This window comes from Agelaius phoeniceus, chromosome 3 (genome assembly GCF_051311805.1).
Source record: "Agelaius phoeniceus isolate bAgePho1 chromosome 3, bAgePho1.hap1, whole genome shotgun sequence".
Classification (NCBI taxonomy): domain Eukaryota; kingdom Metazoa; phylum Chordata; class Aves; order Passeriformes; family Icteridae; genus Agelaius; species Agelaius phoeniceus.
In genome coordinates this window covers 27,025,917-27,043,157 of record NC_135267.1, presented here as the reverse complement: position 1 = coordinate 27,043,157, position 17,241 = coordinate 27,025,917, and the positions used below count along the sequence as shown (strand labels likewise).

General features: G+C 37.3%; 1 protein-coding gene across 2 annotated transcripts in view; it reads right to left on the bottom strand.

The window, feature by feature from the left end:
* HMGCLL1 (3-hydroxy-3-methylglutaryl-CoA lyase like 1) overlaps positions 1-17,241 on the bottom strand; it is a 76,627-nt gene that overhangs the window by 4,943 nt on the left and 54,443 nt on the right. For both annotated transcript variants that reach the window (XM_054629518.2, XM_077174956.1), the window contains one exon: positions 2,069-2,194. In XM_054629518.2, the coding sequence (XP_054485493.1) occupies positions 2,069-2,194 (126 nt within the window). The remainder of the gene's footprint in view (positions 1-2,068; positions 2,195-17,241) is intronic.

Below are 17,241 nucleotides of genomic sequence, written 5' to 3'. Positions count from 1 at the left end.
AGAATAATAAATGCACATGTTGAAAATGCTTAGACTCCAAGTTTTTTGCTCCAGGGTCTAATTTTTGCAAACAAAGGGCCTGATTCATGTTATAGGTCAGTAATGGGGATCAGTAAACCTACAGTGATTTACAGATAGTTACAGCTTCTAGTTGTTTGGAAGGTTCTACTACTTTGAGAATGATTTCTTGTCCCATCAGCAGTGGACCAAATACTGGAGTAATATCTTTCAACCCCAAAAGAATCTGGAATAAAGATCTGGAATTACAACTAGAAGTTAGAAGAAAAATACAGAGTCTAAATATATGCTATACTTATTTATCATCCAACACTACAAAACTTCATGCAAAAAGCATGAAAAAGGATTCAAAAATCGAAGACTTGTGTTTTTCTATTGCTAAAATCTAAATTTAAAACTAAACAAAACCTAAGTAAAATCACCATCAAACCAAATAAAGAAATAAGTATTTGATGGTGAGATTGTCTCCATGGGATTTGCTATCAACCTTTCGGACAAGCTGTGTTCTTGCTTGGCCACCAGATTTTTAACAGATTAATCAATCTTATCAAGAAGCTGGTACATGGTATATTTCATATAATCCAACTAGTTTTGCTTAATTGCTTCCTTTTGCTATGAGTCAGTTGGAAAGGTCAATGAGTATTTTGCCCAAGGAAAGACTATACTGAAAGCATGAGTCTAAGGTGCACAGCAATGTAAAGTGAAATGCATGATTTCTCCTCTTTATTTCAAAGAATTGTGTTGTTTCAAAAGAATAAACATCATTTTCATGAAGAAAAACTACCCCAAAGTGTGTACAAGCAGGTCAAAACAGAGTCCACTTGTACAGTGGACACTTGTGATTGAACATTTTCTGATATCTACTCTGAACTCCCTAGAAAGCAAATGAGAGCAGATAAATGCTTACAGTGAACTCTGTAAGGCACTGAATATGCTTTAACAGTGCCCAGGGAATGTGCAATTCAGAAACAAGTTCTGTAATCCTTTCATGTCAAGGGACTCCACTGGCCTGTACACCACACAGAACTGCAGCCTACCAACAAGTGAATGATAAGTTCCAATGAGCTCCTCAGTAACGCAAATCTTCCTGTTTCACATATCAGGCATTTAGATTTCTTTCTGTGGTAATTTAAATACAAACCACACACTTTGTAGTTTTGGCAGTTCTTTATATGTTCTCCTTTGAACTTGACTCTCCATGTCCATGTGTAAATCAAACATAAAGTTACAGCAATGCCTGAGTTAGCACGAACTCATTATGCCACACATCCAGATAAATGGGGACAGACAGGAAGACCAAAGAGCACATTTATTGAAGAAGGCAGTAAATGAGTTCTAGGAATACAGAATAATTAACATGCCAGGCAGCCAGGGATACTAAATGAGTGCTCTTGAGGTGTGGATGCTCACTGGTAAGGTTCATTAAAGCGCAGCTCAGGGCATGTGATCTGCTCTGCCCTTCCTCCAACAACAGGACTGGTAATAAAAATGACTGGAAGACTCCTAGCCAGTAACAGGTTCTGTACAATTTTGAAATATATTAAGTGGATACCTGAGAAATAACAATGTCTTGTGCTTGGGTGCCAAACACCACAATTTTTTTCAACTTTGAAGTCAGAAAAATTGACAACAAATTAATAAGCACTATGAGCCAAATCCAACACTGTGACAAAATCTGAGCTCTGCTCAGTCTTTCCACTGTTGAGATGATCAGCCTTCTGTAGCAATGTCTAGAGTACTGAATTTTTTGTGGTTACTGAGACAGAGCAATGACACAAAGCAGCTGCTACTAAGTTCCTCATAGCTCCAGGTATGAAGAAGTAGATTATTCAAATTATGTTAAATACACAAACCATTTCTATTCTAAATTGCTAATGAAGATAACATCATTCCTGACATGTGTCAAGCTATATTAAAGCACTGAGTTTGCAAAAACTTCTATGGGCTCTGAATATTTTGTTGTACAGCACAAATTATTGTGAGGTACAGATCATATGTTTCCTAATTATTTTTGCCATTAAGTCTTAAGTAGAAAGTAAAAGTATCTTACTGTGTTGATCCCTAGACCATTCAGCATGTATATCACATCCTCTGTGGCTACATTTCCAGTAGCACCTTTTGCATAGGGACAACCACCAAGTCCTGCAACAGATGAATCCACCACAGAAACTCCCATCTGGAAAATAGCAACACCAAAATGAAGCATCAGCACAGAGTATTATTTATAATTTTTCATAAAAGGCAGGCCATATGTATAAGTTACCGTGCATAAAATACACATTTCTCCACAAATAGATGTGCTCCTTGGAGGAAATACCTTATAATGTTTTTAGTCCTGACATCTTTATAAGGTAAGAATTTTCAAACACAGGATATGGAACAAAGAAATAATGGTCCATTACATGTGATTTTGGCAGATAAGTTATTTGCTGTTTTATAGAAAGAGGTTTTAAGTCTTTTCTCTCTTTATCTTTTAACTTGGTGCTCTTAAATAATCTGCATCTAATATGAAAAGTTTTCATGCAAAAAACCAATTAATGGAAGTTCTCCATAGATATATACAGGTTGAGCTTGGAATATTTTTAAGAGAATACTTGGTGCACAGTGTTAAGCTTTGTCATTTAAACTAGACTTAAATTAAGACTTGAAAAAATACTCAGCTGTGGTAAATTAATAATTGTTTGCTTTTTGTTTTCTTCCTGCTGCATTCAAATATCTTCTCTCTTCTCATCCATTCAGCATATTCATTATAAAAAGTAGTCAACCAGTTACCAACTCCACCCAGAAGATAATATGACATTTCCCATGAGATAAAGTCTTCCCTAGGAGACTGATAAGGGAGGAGGCAAAAAACTGAGCCAGTGACTTCCACTGATATGTTTAAGGAGCTTTTGCACCCTCTTCTTTCTATTATTTGATGTTTAAAATAAAGCTGAAACTGGAAAGCAATTGTTTTCTGTTACAATATGTTAGGTATGTGATCAGGACACTGGGTCTCTGTTGTCAGAGCAGGCTCTTCAGTCTTCCCCTGCCTCTGGAGGCATTCATGCTCTACAGATAATCAGAAGCAGGCAAGGGAATTTGGCAGAACAATTATTAGGTCTTTAAAGACACATGGTCCTCTGCCTTAAGAGCACTAGAGGATTCCCTTCCCCACAGGAATAATTTAGAGAGACATACACCAAAACTGTAAGATAGGTCAGGCAGACTGAAATTCAGGACAGGAGCTCCTGTGCAGAGATAAATTTTCAAAACCCTGACTTTGGGTACAGAGAGATTCAGAGGTGAAGCCTCTGATGCTTGTTACCCACATATGCAGGTCAGGAATTTGGCTTAGAGGCCTGACTGCACAGATTGCTGATCCCCTTCTGAGGAACCTACCTGTCCCTGCAGGCTCTGCTGCTCTGGGAGCCTGAGCTTCTCCTTCCCAGACATGCATACAACTAGCTAGCAAGGTAGGCAAATGATACATTCTGCATGTTGTAGTTGCTCAGTCCCCTTTCCAAATATACCTAGTAGTTAGTTTTTCAGTTCTGAAATAAACTACCCTAATGTGGGGATCTTTTGTACTTGCTTCTTGTTTTAACAGTGCACTCCATAGTTTTATCATTGGCCTTACAGCCTCTTTGGCTTCCAACATCTCTAGAGAGCAACAATAAAGAAGGAATTGTTGTCCCAGGTCTTATTCTTGGACAGAGAATATTATCTTGATCTAGGTAGCTGCTCAAAGCCTGTAATAAAGACCTCAAAGGAGTCAAGGTGCATAACTATGACAGGCAAGAGAGTACTATTTAATATTGCTCACATAATAAGGGTCTCTACAAAGAGATACTGTACTTTAAAGTACACTAATTTCTGACTTATGGAGTGAATCACCAAAGTGCATGTTTCACATTTCAGTCACTTGTCACACTCTTTGTGCAGGCCACCAGTCAGAAAATGAAGAACAATGCTTTGAAGAACAATGCAATGAAGAACAATGTGTTATATGACACATCTGTGTCCAGTACACAGAGGATGTGCATTCACAACAGCTGGAAGTTCTGTCTCTTTTTGCATTAGCTGCTAAGATTCATGCATTTACTCTAGAAGTCGTTGGCCCAAGCTCCTCAGTGGCAGCTCTCAGCTTGCAAATGTCCATGCAGAAACACATGTTGGGCTTCTTATTGGAAAGATTTAGGGTATAGTGGAGGTCTGCAGAAAAGGGTGTCAAACAGGTGGAGGTACAGGTTGATACAAGCAGGTTGATACTACTATGCCTTCTCTCTCAGTCTGATTTTAAGATTTACATCAGAAATTATTGTTTCAGAGAGGAAACGATAAAAGAAAGTGTCTTTCATGGAGGTTTTCCCAATCTGTCATAACTGCTAGAGCATTGTTCTTCATGCACTCATTTTCACGTAATTTTTACATGGGGATAAAACTATAGGCAAATAATGTGGTGAGGTACATCAATTCTGTTAAATTCCCAAGGAATATCAGCAGACTCAGAAACAGCTTCAGTAGTTATTATAAAAAATAATCAGTAGTTCTTATAAATAACTTCAGTAGTTATTTAAAAAAATATAAACATTCACTTTCTAATCCCAAAAAATTATCTCAATAAATTCTTGTCCTTTTGCACAAACAGGAAAAAAGTATCAACAAAATAGTATTTGGTAAAAAACAGCCAAAAAAGTCAGTAGTCTGCTCCAGTCCTTCACAGGGCACTCACTGTAAGCAAAACCAAAACCAATATCCTCCAGCATTAAAAGGGCATGTTTTCTAAAGACATTGAATTGACACATATTAGTTCTTGATGTCCTTGTACAAACACTAGTGATGTCATTGTGATTCTGAATTTGCACTGCAACTCTCACAGCAGTGGGGTACAGGTGGCTGATAATTGTTGAAAGTGTTGGTGACTATGGGTGGATATGGGATATCACAGCCACCTGAAGGTAGCATGAAACACCTCTCTGTGTCTAACCACACCCTTGTATTCTCAGGCAGCCTTGTCTGAGTTATTCAAAGTACCCTCACTGGAAGCTGGAGTAAGCTCAGACAATTTATCTTACTGTAGATGCAAGACCATATAGAACCTTGATGCCTTCTTCTGACTAAGCAGTGGGAGCAGTAATTTCTGTAATTATGACAGTGATAATTACTGTGTCTTTTAAATCATTGACTGTTTTGGCTAAATAAAAAAAAAAAAAGGAGAAGGTCTAATAGTAGCACCTTTACATTGGTAGCATCCTTGGGGGGATGCCCTAGTACAGGACACTTAATCCATTATTTCCCAGAAACAGTGCATAGACCTGAAGTCTCTAAAATTGGATCTCTATCAGGATGTATTTGCTATTTGAACACTAAGCCACTGGTAGACAAGGTCTAAACATGGCATATAATACAGCAACCCCAAATGACCTCCAAATCTGACAGTTCTTCAAATCAGTGGTCTTAAAATGCAGTGAGCAGGTGTGTATACTTTAAGATAATGTCTTTTAAAGTTCTCTTCACAATGCTTTTGAAAGGAATCGACTGCAATGTACTACTATTTCAGCAACAGGGTCAGCTGCATCTGTGTGCTCTTGCATGTTGTACAGACACTTATAATGTGTTTGCTGACTCAAGTGCAGAATCACTCCAGTTCATCTTCAGTGGCCCCATTCAAAAAAATCCTTAAATAATCCATACTCTAAGCTCCAATCTAACAGTGCTAAAAACAGATGTTGGAAAACATCCCTCAGCAGTGCTACTAACTAATTTGGAGGTTGATATTACAGCCCAGCCTGTCCAAGCACAGTCTGAAATAGCACCTAATAAATAACTTCTCTGCACATTTGAGCAGCTATGAAGCTGTTTTGTTTTTGCAGCCATTAAAAGCAAAAGGAGTTCTAAAGTAAAACCTAAAAATTGACCAAATGTGTAAAACTAAGTATTTTCCTTTATCACATCTTCCATAATTGTCACACTTTTACAGGAGATAATGAGTTTCAATCCTTTAAGCAATCCAAGCTTGCAAAAAAATTCACTGTCAATATGACATTTTAAAAGTCCAGACTCTCACTGTCACTTCCTGACAGGCACTAAATTGTGCTGACATTCATGAGAAGTTGTACTGCAGCTATTTCATAGGTTATGTCCTAAATGAGCACTCACTGAGCTGCTTCCACATGGACGTGTGTGGGGGTGAACAATGGCTTGGCTTCCAGGACAACTACAGTACTTCAATATTTTTTGACACTTTTTTGATAATCACAGAATTCCTGACAGTGGTTCCTGAACACCTTCCAAGCTTTATTTTTGGCTAGCTTTAGCTTACTCTCCAGAGAAGGCAGAGGACTTTTTGCTCCTGTCCCATGCTAACTTCCTAATTCCCCAATGAGAAAGCAAGGAATTAAATTCATCACCTTTGTCAAACAGCCAATTTTAACAGGAAACCATTATTGCCAGTGAATAATAAATGCTTCATGTTTCTCAGTTTGCTTTACTAGCTCCCCATAACTTCTTGTTGGGACAGTCAGTCTCCTTCCTTACTGATCTTTAAACCTGGTTTGTCTGGCAGAAGTTTAACTTTGTTTCTCTCTTAAAAATGGCAATGTCAGCATCAGTAACTCCAGGAAAGGATGTGGTATAAATCAGAAGCTATAAATCAGATCTTTCATAAATTAGGCTTCTTCTAAATGATGAGATTCTGAAAGCATAATATCAAGGATACAAGGTGTGCATTAAAGAGGAAAAGATTTGTGCCACAAAATCAAGGGGCCACAGTGCTGTGAAGTTCAGTGCCCAGTGCCTTAAAGATAGGGGCATGTAGCTACTGCAAAGAGTGGCTGTATTAGTTCAGCTTTTGCTCAAGGAAGGCAGCAGGCAGGGAGGAAGAAGGAGGATATGTCAGGTCAAAGGCTGCCCACACAAAAGGCAGAAAGGACTAATGCTATTTGATCCTGCAGCCCAGTCGGTGCTGAGCTGGCACTCTTGGAGTGATGGCTTCTGCCACATTACTGTGTCTCTCTGGCATCAGTCTGCTACCCATCACTACCTGGTCAGCCATTGGCAAAAACACCCTCTCCTGCAGAGAGACAGAGGATTAACCAGACACAGAAATGACTATGCAATGCCTTGTAAGGTTCAGTGGCTACAAAGACCCTTCCCTAATTTACACTCTCAAGTTGTTTAAAACCAACGCTTGCCGTGGTCCTGTATTTCAATATAATAAATGTATGCAAATAAATATTATTTTGGTATTCAAGAAACTAAAATCATAATTTTCTACGTATAACGCAATAAAATGGGATAACACTACTCTGTGGAAATCTGTGAAAGTTATCTGCATTTTCTTCCTGCTTCTCTGCTTTTGCTAAAGGTTAAAAAACTGCTAAAAAACATCACAAAACTGCTTTTGACTTAACATCATCCCTACTGACCACAGGGTGTCACTGTAACATTAAAAAAATCTAATTTCCCAGTTCACATCGTTTGAAAATTAATACATTCATCGAGGGGAAAGAAATCCTTTTCTTCCAAAACATATTGAGATGCAAGCAATTTGTGGGCAGACGTGCCACATAAAATAGGTTAATACTGCATTCCTTTAACTCATTGTACACATCTTTTCATATTGCTACTGACACATTTATTATAAGCAAAGCTGGCAATGACATCTAGAGTTAAAGTTCCCTAACACTTTCCATCATAAGGCCCCACTTTCAGTTGTTTATTACTTTGTCAGCCTTTAACTGCTGGAACTTATATTTTCCATACCTTGTCTCTGCCTCAGACTGGATTGTTTTGAAAGTTTCAGTGAAAAATGGGCTTGGCCACTTCCGGGAACAAGTTTTGGGGAAGAAAAACACTCTGTTACATTAATATTCAATAAGTTTTACATGAGTTTCTTGGAGATATTTTTGTAGCTTTGCAGTCTCAAGTTTGGCACAGAAGGGATACTGATCTTAAGAGATCCCAGTCTGGACTTAGTTATAAGCTTAGGGAAGTTCCACCTTATTTACCACCTTATTGGCAGGAACTGGTCAGTCTGGGAGTTAAAATGCCCAAGGGTCAAGAGAGCAGCAGCTGACCATAATTTTTTTCTTAATCTCAACAAAGAATTGTGAAGCAATTTCTCTGAGCCTGAGTTGGAATATCTGTGTCCCTGACTGACAATGCATCACCTGCACAAAAAGCCTGAGCAGAGAGGTCTGTGTTGCAGATCTTCAGAAAACATTCATGGATGTTTAGGGGGAATCAATTCCATTCAACATGAGACTGGTTTTGAGATTTTGGAATGCTAATAAAAATCCTATGCCATAACACAATTAATGAAGCAGATGTTCACAAATCATTATTTTTATTGCCCATGCAGGCTGATTGTGCTCCTTTTAGCAATATGTGTACTCTTATACTTAAAAACACTGGGGTTTGCTGGTGTGGGGCTGTGCTCAACTCCAGCTCTCCCTTGCTAAGGATCACAAAGCTGCAGGGGGAGCAGGAGGCACACCAAGGGCTTGTTGGATCCCATGAAGATGCAATCATCACCAAAACAGTAAGTGACTTTCCAGTCTCCCTTTCTTCCCTCCCCAGGCAAGCCAGGGCATTGCCAGATGCTGCTGCTGACTCAAAGTAAGCAGCTACTGCTCAGGATCCTCTTCAGCAGAAGTTGCTCTCAAGCAAATCTGTGATGGTTTAACAATTTATCTGCTTACTATGTCATGAAATAACCTGATCTATAAACACAAGGTATTTGTTGTATCGACAAATGTTTGAACACAGTCAGGAGACCAATGAAATAGGTAGGGAAGAGAAGATAATAATCTTGGGATCTGGAGGGAAAGGGGAAACTAGACAGAAAAGGCAAAGGGGAGTTTTGCTGGGATAGAACTGGAGTTAGGGAGTTAGGCTAGGATAGAACTGTCCAGTCCAGAGATGCAAAAGCTGTGCCAGGTTGCCTGTGCCCTACGTATCATCAGGTAAAAACAAGGTCTTTTTCATATGCATTTATTCATGCATAAATGAATAAAAATAAACTGGAAAATAAACAGAGGGTTTTGAATAGACAAGGGAGATAAATGATTACTTAACTCCATGGCAAAGTTACTGAGGGTAGCTTTGGGAGAGGAAAATTCAGCTGGGACTGGACAAAGAATGCTTGGAGCTGCTGACTGTTATGGTGCAATGATGAAAGAAAAAAAATATCCACTTACTTCCATGGATGGCTCACAGAGGATAAACTGAGTAGACACATACCCACTAAATAAAATGGCTGAATTTTCATAATATGGGGCATCAGCTGAGAATGAGTTGAATGAAGGACAGAACAGGTAAAGATCAATGTTTGAGATGCAGGCTGCAGGCAGTGCACTTCTCTGTGAGCCACAATACTGAAAAGGGTAGAGGACTACTACGAAGGATCAAGGAAAGGCATTGATTTGAAAGGTCTACTATTTGAAGTACACGTGGCAAATGTGGAATATGTGAATCTATCAATGAAGCATGGCAGCAAGCTTGGGCATGACCCAAGCATGACAGCATTTGAAAAGGCCCCTTTTTTCCTACATTCAGGGAGCATATAATGAAGTTAATCTATCATATGTACTCCTCTTACTGTATCTGTACCTTAGAAAGAAACTACAAATTCTTTCGATCTTGTTTTTTTGTCCTTGCTAGCTTCTACCAATTCCCAAGTCTTCCAGTTTCTGAAGACCAACTTGTGTTGAGCCACTCTTCAGCTTAAGCTGGGTGACCAAATTGCTCCTGAGGTGTAATTTCTCTCACTTCTTATAACCAGAACACTTGCAGCATTATGCACTAAGTGGCAGTGGACACTACCTTGTACCAATGTGAGCAAATGAAAGAAACTGTTTTAAAATAAATGTGCAGTAATGACAGCATTTATAAAAACACATGGAAAGTAGAGCAGAGCTATTTTCATTCCACAGCACCACTATCATATATCAGCATCAGGGTATCTAAAGGACTAAAATGCCAGCATTTAAAATGTCATCTGACTTCACTTCAACCTGAGCCATCATGCATTGTTACAATTTTTCTTATTATTTTAGAATGTACTACAAGGATATGTAGAATTTTGAATCCTAGTTTGGTCTTCACATATTCCATGGTATCTTTTGCATTTTGTATTAATGCATAAAGATGCTTTGTACTAGGAATACATAATATATTTTTATAGCAGTTATTTTCTAATGCAAGAGATTCCTTTTCTCAATTCTGGAGATAAATCTCACAACCGAAATGAACAATTGTGCATCCTACTCAAGCTGAACAGATATGTATCTCCATCGTTCACTACTACTCCATATTAGAGTCAACCAAAAATAATTGGTACAGTTAATACTGTTAAATAAAACCTGCACTTTTTATTCAGACTTAACTACTATTTCAAATCTCTCTTAATTCTATTTTCAGAATCCCCTGAGTGAAACAACACTTTATTCTACTTTAGCATATAGGATGTACGGAGGTTCAGAGACTCTGCTCACCAATTCATTGACAAACCACACTCAGCATAAAAAAAGGTGGATTTCCAAGATATATGGTAAACTAACCTTAGAAAACACTCCTGGCATTCTTTACATCTTCTGGATTGCACAGGTGCACATCCATCTTCTCTCATATATGGAAAATAAGAACTGCATCCTCCATTCAAATGCTTTTAACTTATTTACAGCTAGACTGGAGACAATATTTATCATCACAAAGTATAAAGCCAAATGTCCTTTTTCTTCAGGAGCACCAAAGATTAACAGATTAGAATGTTTTCCACATGTCCACTTTACTGTCAAGAGAATATTAAAGAAGTTTTCCAGCTTCCGCAGCTCAGCCAGATGTCAATGGATCCCACAGTGAAGCAAAATTGGCAGAGTAGCCTTCTCATGACCCCGGCATTGTTTTATCAAGGATCAGTTTAAAAGTATAAAGGGTCCATTTCTTGCTGAGATCTGTAATGTTTTTCAGCCCTTTTCCCCTGCAATTACAAAAAAGTGCTGACTTTGTAGAACTACTGATATGCAGTAGTATTTCTTATGACTTCTCTCACACTGTGCTGTAATTGCTGTTTATGTTGGCACAAGAAAAGTACCACGTCTTGTTTCCACTGTACATTTCCGGACTCTGGTTTCAGTAACATCAGTGGAGGATATTGTACTGGGCATATGTTTTGTTGTGTAAACATTAACTGGTAATTTACCCTGTCAATCTCCACAGCATGGCTTCTAATTACCAGAGGTTGAGGAGCTTCAGATGGACATTTTACAAAATATTTACAGCGGCTATCCTGCTTCTTTTTTTTCTTCTTCACTGCTATTTGTGTTTTGAAAATCATTGCAAGAGTAAACAACTCCATCAAATGCCATAAAACAAAACCCGAAACCAAATGTATTCATTCTTGTGCACCTCATTCTCCAGAGTAACTAAAGACCAGTTTCCCAACTAGCTAAGCAAAAATCATGGCAATATTACAGTAAACATGATAGTAAAGTACCAGATATTTCTGTTTGCTTGCAATTTGATTATCCGCTTTATTTTTTTTAAACAAGGAAAAAAAACTTATATTGGCTTTTTTTTTTTTTCCTAAAATTCATTCTTGCTAAATAGCCTGTGAACTTGCAAACGGCTGTGCACATCCTTATTTTATTCAAGACTCAGACAAATGTACTTAACAAATGGGACCACTTAGGTCTTGTTAGAAAATCTACTGCAAAAATTCAGAACCAAGGAACAATCTCCCTTTAAGAGCTATGGAATATATGTTTTAGTCATTCATCTGTATAATTTCAAGGAAGTAGCACTTTATATTTTGTGCAAAAAATACAGTGTCTTGAGTAGAATTCCAGGATGGGAATCATTCCAGTAACAATAATTACAGCAACATGGGCAAAGAAGATGCAATCAAATAGGGCAGTTTTTGTCCACTCTAGGCAGAGAGAATTTTTATTTCAAGTAAAATTTTCATCGCAATTCTCATTATAATGCAAGAAACTTTTTTTTTAAGTGTGATAGTTTCTTATCATCTACTGTTCTATTACAATTGGATCAACTTTATAATGTTCATCACATTACAGTACCTTAACATGTTACACTGCCTCCCCTTCAAATACATTGATTAATTAAGTGGTGGCATTAAGGTGGGGAGCCATGAAATGTAAAATGTCTTGAAAATTTTCTCTTTTTCTGATGGAAGTTCCTTGTTATAAAAAGACATCTGTAATTGTCTATCCAATGTATCTGCCAGCAGTACAGCCAGAACACTTCTTTTGTTTAAAAAGCCATTCAACTTAGCACCTTCTATTTTACTATAGATGCATGTTATATTGCTCTGCTAAATCTACTTTTATTTTGTTTACTTGGCTTATTCTTTAGAAGAAAAATACTCCATCAAGTTAAAAATTATTTCCTACTGTTGCAGTTCTTAGTGCAAGCAAAATTTAACTACTATGAGCATTGGAGAAAAAAACCTTTCTATAAATGTTTACTTTACACATTTGAATGGACTCTGTTAAGCAAATCACATCATTTTTCTCTGGCAATCTTTCCACATATCATTTGCACTAAGCCACAAAGAAGAAAAAGTAAACAGGCAAACATGCAAGCTGGAGTGTATAACATTGCCATTCATTTATGTTTAAAAATTATAAAAACGTTTTTATTTCTGAATGCCTGGCTGTTTCAATTCATAGTGCAATATTTCAAAAGAGAAAAAAAAAGATAAGTGACAAATTATTTGACTCAAGAGACTGTTTCTGTGTTGCTTCTGCACAGCACAGAATGAAAAAAATGATTGTCATACTTTAGGTACTACATCAGCTTTGGTTTCTGTCTTAGCTGAAGAGTCATCTTCAACTTATTTCACTTATGCAAATGCTCATTTGTTCTCCCAAGCTACAAAGATCCACCCAACACTCATTTGGAGTAAGTTCAGAACTCCAGCCTTCTGGTCACAGCTATCTACAGATTTTCTGCAGTTAATTTTACCTTAGAAAACATCCTAAGATCTTGTTTAAAGCCACTTGATACATCTCAAAATAGGAAATAACTCCCCCTCCCTTATTGTTTGCTAGATGATAACAAAATTCCTTCTGAGGAGCTGTAAATATTCAAGAATGGCCAGAGGTTTAGTTCCACCCCCTCAGCACAGCTGTCTGTAGAGCTGCCCAAAAAGGAAGGAAGCATCATCCTGTAAACACAACACTTCCCTGCTTGAGACTGTGGGATTTGTCATTCCCCAAGTCTGTTCCAGCCATGGCAAACTCCTCTGACCCTTGCTTAGGTCTGAAATTCAGGTTCCATGCAATGTCCTCTTTTTCCAGCAAAAACTAGAATGCACACACTCACAAATAATGAAAGGTCATGAAATCAATAATTTCCAAGAGGGAAGCATTGTAATGATCCTGTCCTCTTTTTTTACAGTTGCTATTAAACTTTAAGAAAAACTACTTTAGGGTAAAAAGAGAGAGGGAGTAATTCCCACCAAGTAGAAAAATAAACATGTCTAAAAGCCATTTATCTTCTCCTAGCTGATGTGTACAGATTAAAGTTCCATATGATTATAGGGAGAACTTCTAAAAACAAGTCAAGCAACACTTATAGAAATAATTTATTTTCAAAAAAGAATGCAAATTAAATTAGGAATTAAATTCTGAAAAAAAACTATTTTAAAGGTACTTAATTGTATCTTGAACAAACTTTTGAAAATTTTGTTTTGCAATTATTTTTTAAATTATGTTGAAATATTGTATTTTATTTCTGTCAGTGCTCCACATATCTTTTTAGTGTCCAGCATATAAGCTCAAATCCCCAGAGATATCAGCAGCACACTCAGAGCTGACCAAAACCTCTGAAATCTCATCTCCAGAGACATCCTCAGATGTCATTATGGAATGCCATTTGTGGAATGCCACAAATGCTACTGGGAATGACAGCAAAAACCTCTCTTTTGTGTGGCTAATGCATAGGAAGTTGTGCTCTTTTGTGGCCATGTATATGACCAAAAACCTAAATGGCATCAGGACTGCAATTCAACTGTCCACTGTGGGTAACTCTTGCACAGTCCTTGGCACAGCTTTGCCCTGGGGCAGACAGAGCTCCACCAAGCTATTCCTGGCACAGTCTGGGAACTAGCACCTTTTAGGGACCATCCATAGCTGCCAGTCCGGATTTTTGGGTTTTGGGATGCAAGCTTTACATAGCAATTGGCCACAGTGCCAGAGAGGCCAGGATGTGCTGAGCATGGCAACCCTTTAAAGGAGTGACACAGCAACTGCAGGAATGCAAGCCCTATGGAGACAAACAACCTCATCCCTCAAATTACCATGGCAGCTGATGAGATGGCAACTGAGGAAGAAATGCATATTGTGGCAGGAGTGCTGAGAAGGGAGAATGGCATGGGCCTGCAAGGATGGGTTCTGAGATGAGCCAGTTGTGTAGGTTTGTATTTGTGGAAATCCCATTTCATTTGTTGTGGAAGTTGGAAGGTGTGGGAGAGACAAGCAAGACACCATAAAACTAAAAGGGACAAGTAACAATTGCAGAGAACTAGCTTGTCTTTCTGTGGATGAGAGAGTGCTTATGTAATGCTGAATAAGGCACAAGAAACAATCTTCAGACCAATGAAAATTCTTTATTTTCCAGTCATCTAGATAATCAAGACTTTCATTTTTAGGAATTGAATCAAACACTGTTGTAAAATAGTTATCAGTTCAATTTCTGATTGCTACAGGCAGTCACCTCATTAAAACTACAGCCAGTCCCTATCAATCATGCAAAAACCACCCCAAAATACTACCTTTTATGCATGCAATCCAAGGTACAACAGAAATATGCATGGGGAATGTGACACCAGTGTGCCCTCACCATACTTCTTATGCATGCTAAGGATCAGTGATTTCAGGTTTTTAGTGCTGTATTTTCACAGCTTCTAAAAGTACTAAATATTTATTTTAAATGTGGCTTAGCATTTTGAAAACTATTTTATACTAATTTGTTCTATAAACACCTGAAACCCTTTTTTTTTTTTTAAGCCTTCTTACATTTCCAGCATTTGGAAGTAATTTGTTTCTAGTCCAAAAAAATGAATGTCTGTCTCTAACAAAAAGAGCTGGATTGCTGCCCAATCCACTTCAGAACTGGATGATGCTGACTTTCAGCCATTTAAATAGTCAAGTTAAACAAGACGCTGCTGGGATGATAAAAGGGGCTCTGTAAAGAGATTGTTGCTCTGGCTATGTGGACTTAAACCTATCAAACAATGACTAGGAAAACAGTGAAAGAGAGAAAAAAAATTAACCTAAGTACCAGGGAAAACATTCGGGTTAGGTGAATGCAGGAGCACGGTATCTGCTCACATCATTCTTTCCTCTTGCCAGGGAGCTGCCAGCAGGATATTTACTCTGCTTAAGCACTCAAAGAGGCCAAGAATGGCAAAAAGGAATTACAAAGGGCAACAAAGTGAAGGGGACTTAGACACTGACAGGCTGTGTGGAGTATTACCCTAAAAAGCAACTGTAATGTGGTAATTTTGTACCTAAATTATATTCTATGCAATTTTGTGTGAGCCTTGTTTGCAAGCTCTACTGTGCAAGTTTCTTATAATCTTATTAATATTAGTATCTTATGAATAAGATACTTCTTCCCTTTTCTTTTCCCTTTTTCAAACTATACTTCCACATATGACAACTAAAGATGCAGCAGAACAGAATCTGATGAAGACCAGAGAACCATTTAAAGTAAATTCTCTGAATCTGCTTATTTTTGCATAGGAAAAAGTGCATTCACAAGAGGACAAAGATGCACAGTAATGAAAGCAATATTAGAAATGTATTTTAGGTACTGATCAACTAAATCAGTATGGCTTTAATGGTTCTAGATTTAATGAAAATGATCATGAGGCTTAAATTGGAATGTACCACTGACACTGCAGAATGAAATGTGTAAATGAATGCCACTTACAGGGTGAAGAAATCAGAAATTAAAGCACTTAAGACATGATTAGGCAAGATACAATAAAACAGCATTCAAAAAAAAAAGAAACGTACAAGGAGGACACAAGCACAGAAAAAGAATATTTGGGCCAAATGATTTTTTTTTTTTAATAAATATACAGCTTCAATACTATTTGTATAGAAATGATCTTTGCTTTTAAGACAGAAAACTAAAACCACTTCAAATTTTATTTGTATAGCTGCTGCAATAATTTTCTATTAATATTCCATTTAGACATAGAGTGATATGTAGGAATTTGCAGGGATATAAAGAAAGATGCATAGATTTGCATGTAAAAATCAAATGTTTAAAAATACTTTAGAAGATAGCTGAAGTTTGATTGTAAGCCAAAGGAAAGTCATGTCTACTGTTGCAAGTCAGCCCTAGTGAGTAATTTGAAGATGAGAATAATCTGTACATGATGAAGGCTCTCTTTTCTTAGTATCCTGAAACAGACTTAGACTTGAGGTTTGTTGGTTCAGTAGCTAGGTCTGAAAGATTCTGAAACCCAATATTACAGCTTATTACAAGCAGCTAAACAATGTGCATTTCTATTATTCAGTAATCCTTTATAGTAAGCTAAGTTTAACCAAAACCCACAAAACCAGGCTACATGCATATACCAATAGGCTACCTATTCATATAAGCATGTAAACAAATCTAACTCAGGAACTGTCACTGCTATTTCAACACACAATAACAAATATACTCCTCTTCCTATCTTAAAATATTCAAACAATAAGAACCTTGAAACAAAGTCTACCATTTAGGTTTTTCCCCAATTATACTGTAACAGTTACAATAATAGTAAGGATTAATTTATTTGTGGACTCTCAGACTATCAAGTTTTTCTGAAGCATAAGAATAGGGGTCAAAAACATACAGTACCCTCAGAAATTGCACACTGTGCACATTCTGCAAAAAGCAGCAGAAAGCAATAAAAATGCAGTTGCTAATTCTTTTGTACTGACCTAAGAGAAGAGTAAAACTAGGGTTGCTAATTCTTTTGTACTGCTCTGAGAAAAGAGCAGGAATGATGCTGCATGTTCATTTGCTTAATTCCTTATTTTGCTGTTATTAAAGGCAAAAACATAAAACCAGTACAAAAAAAAAAAAAAGAAAAAAGAAAAAATACTGGAAAACATCTGCCAGATTTTGAGCATGAATGCCTATGTTTTCATTTTCTTCCCATATGTATGTCTGATTTATACATTTGTGCAGTATGTTTTCTCATTTACAATAGTAACT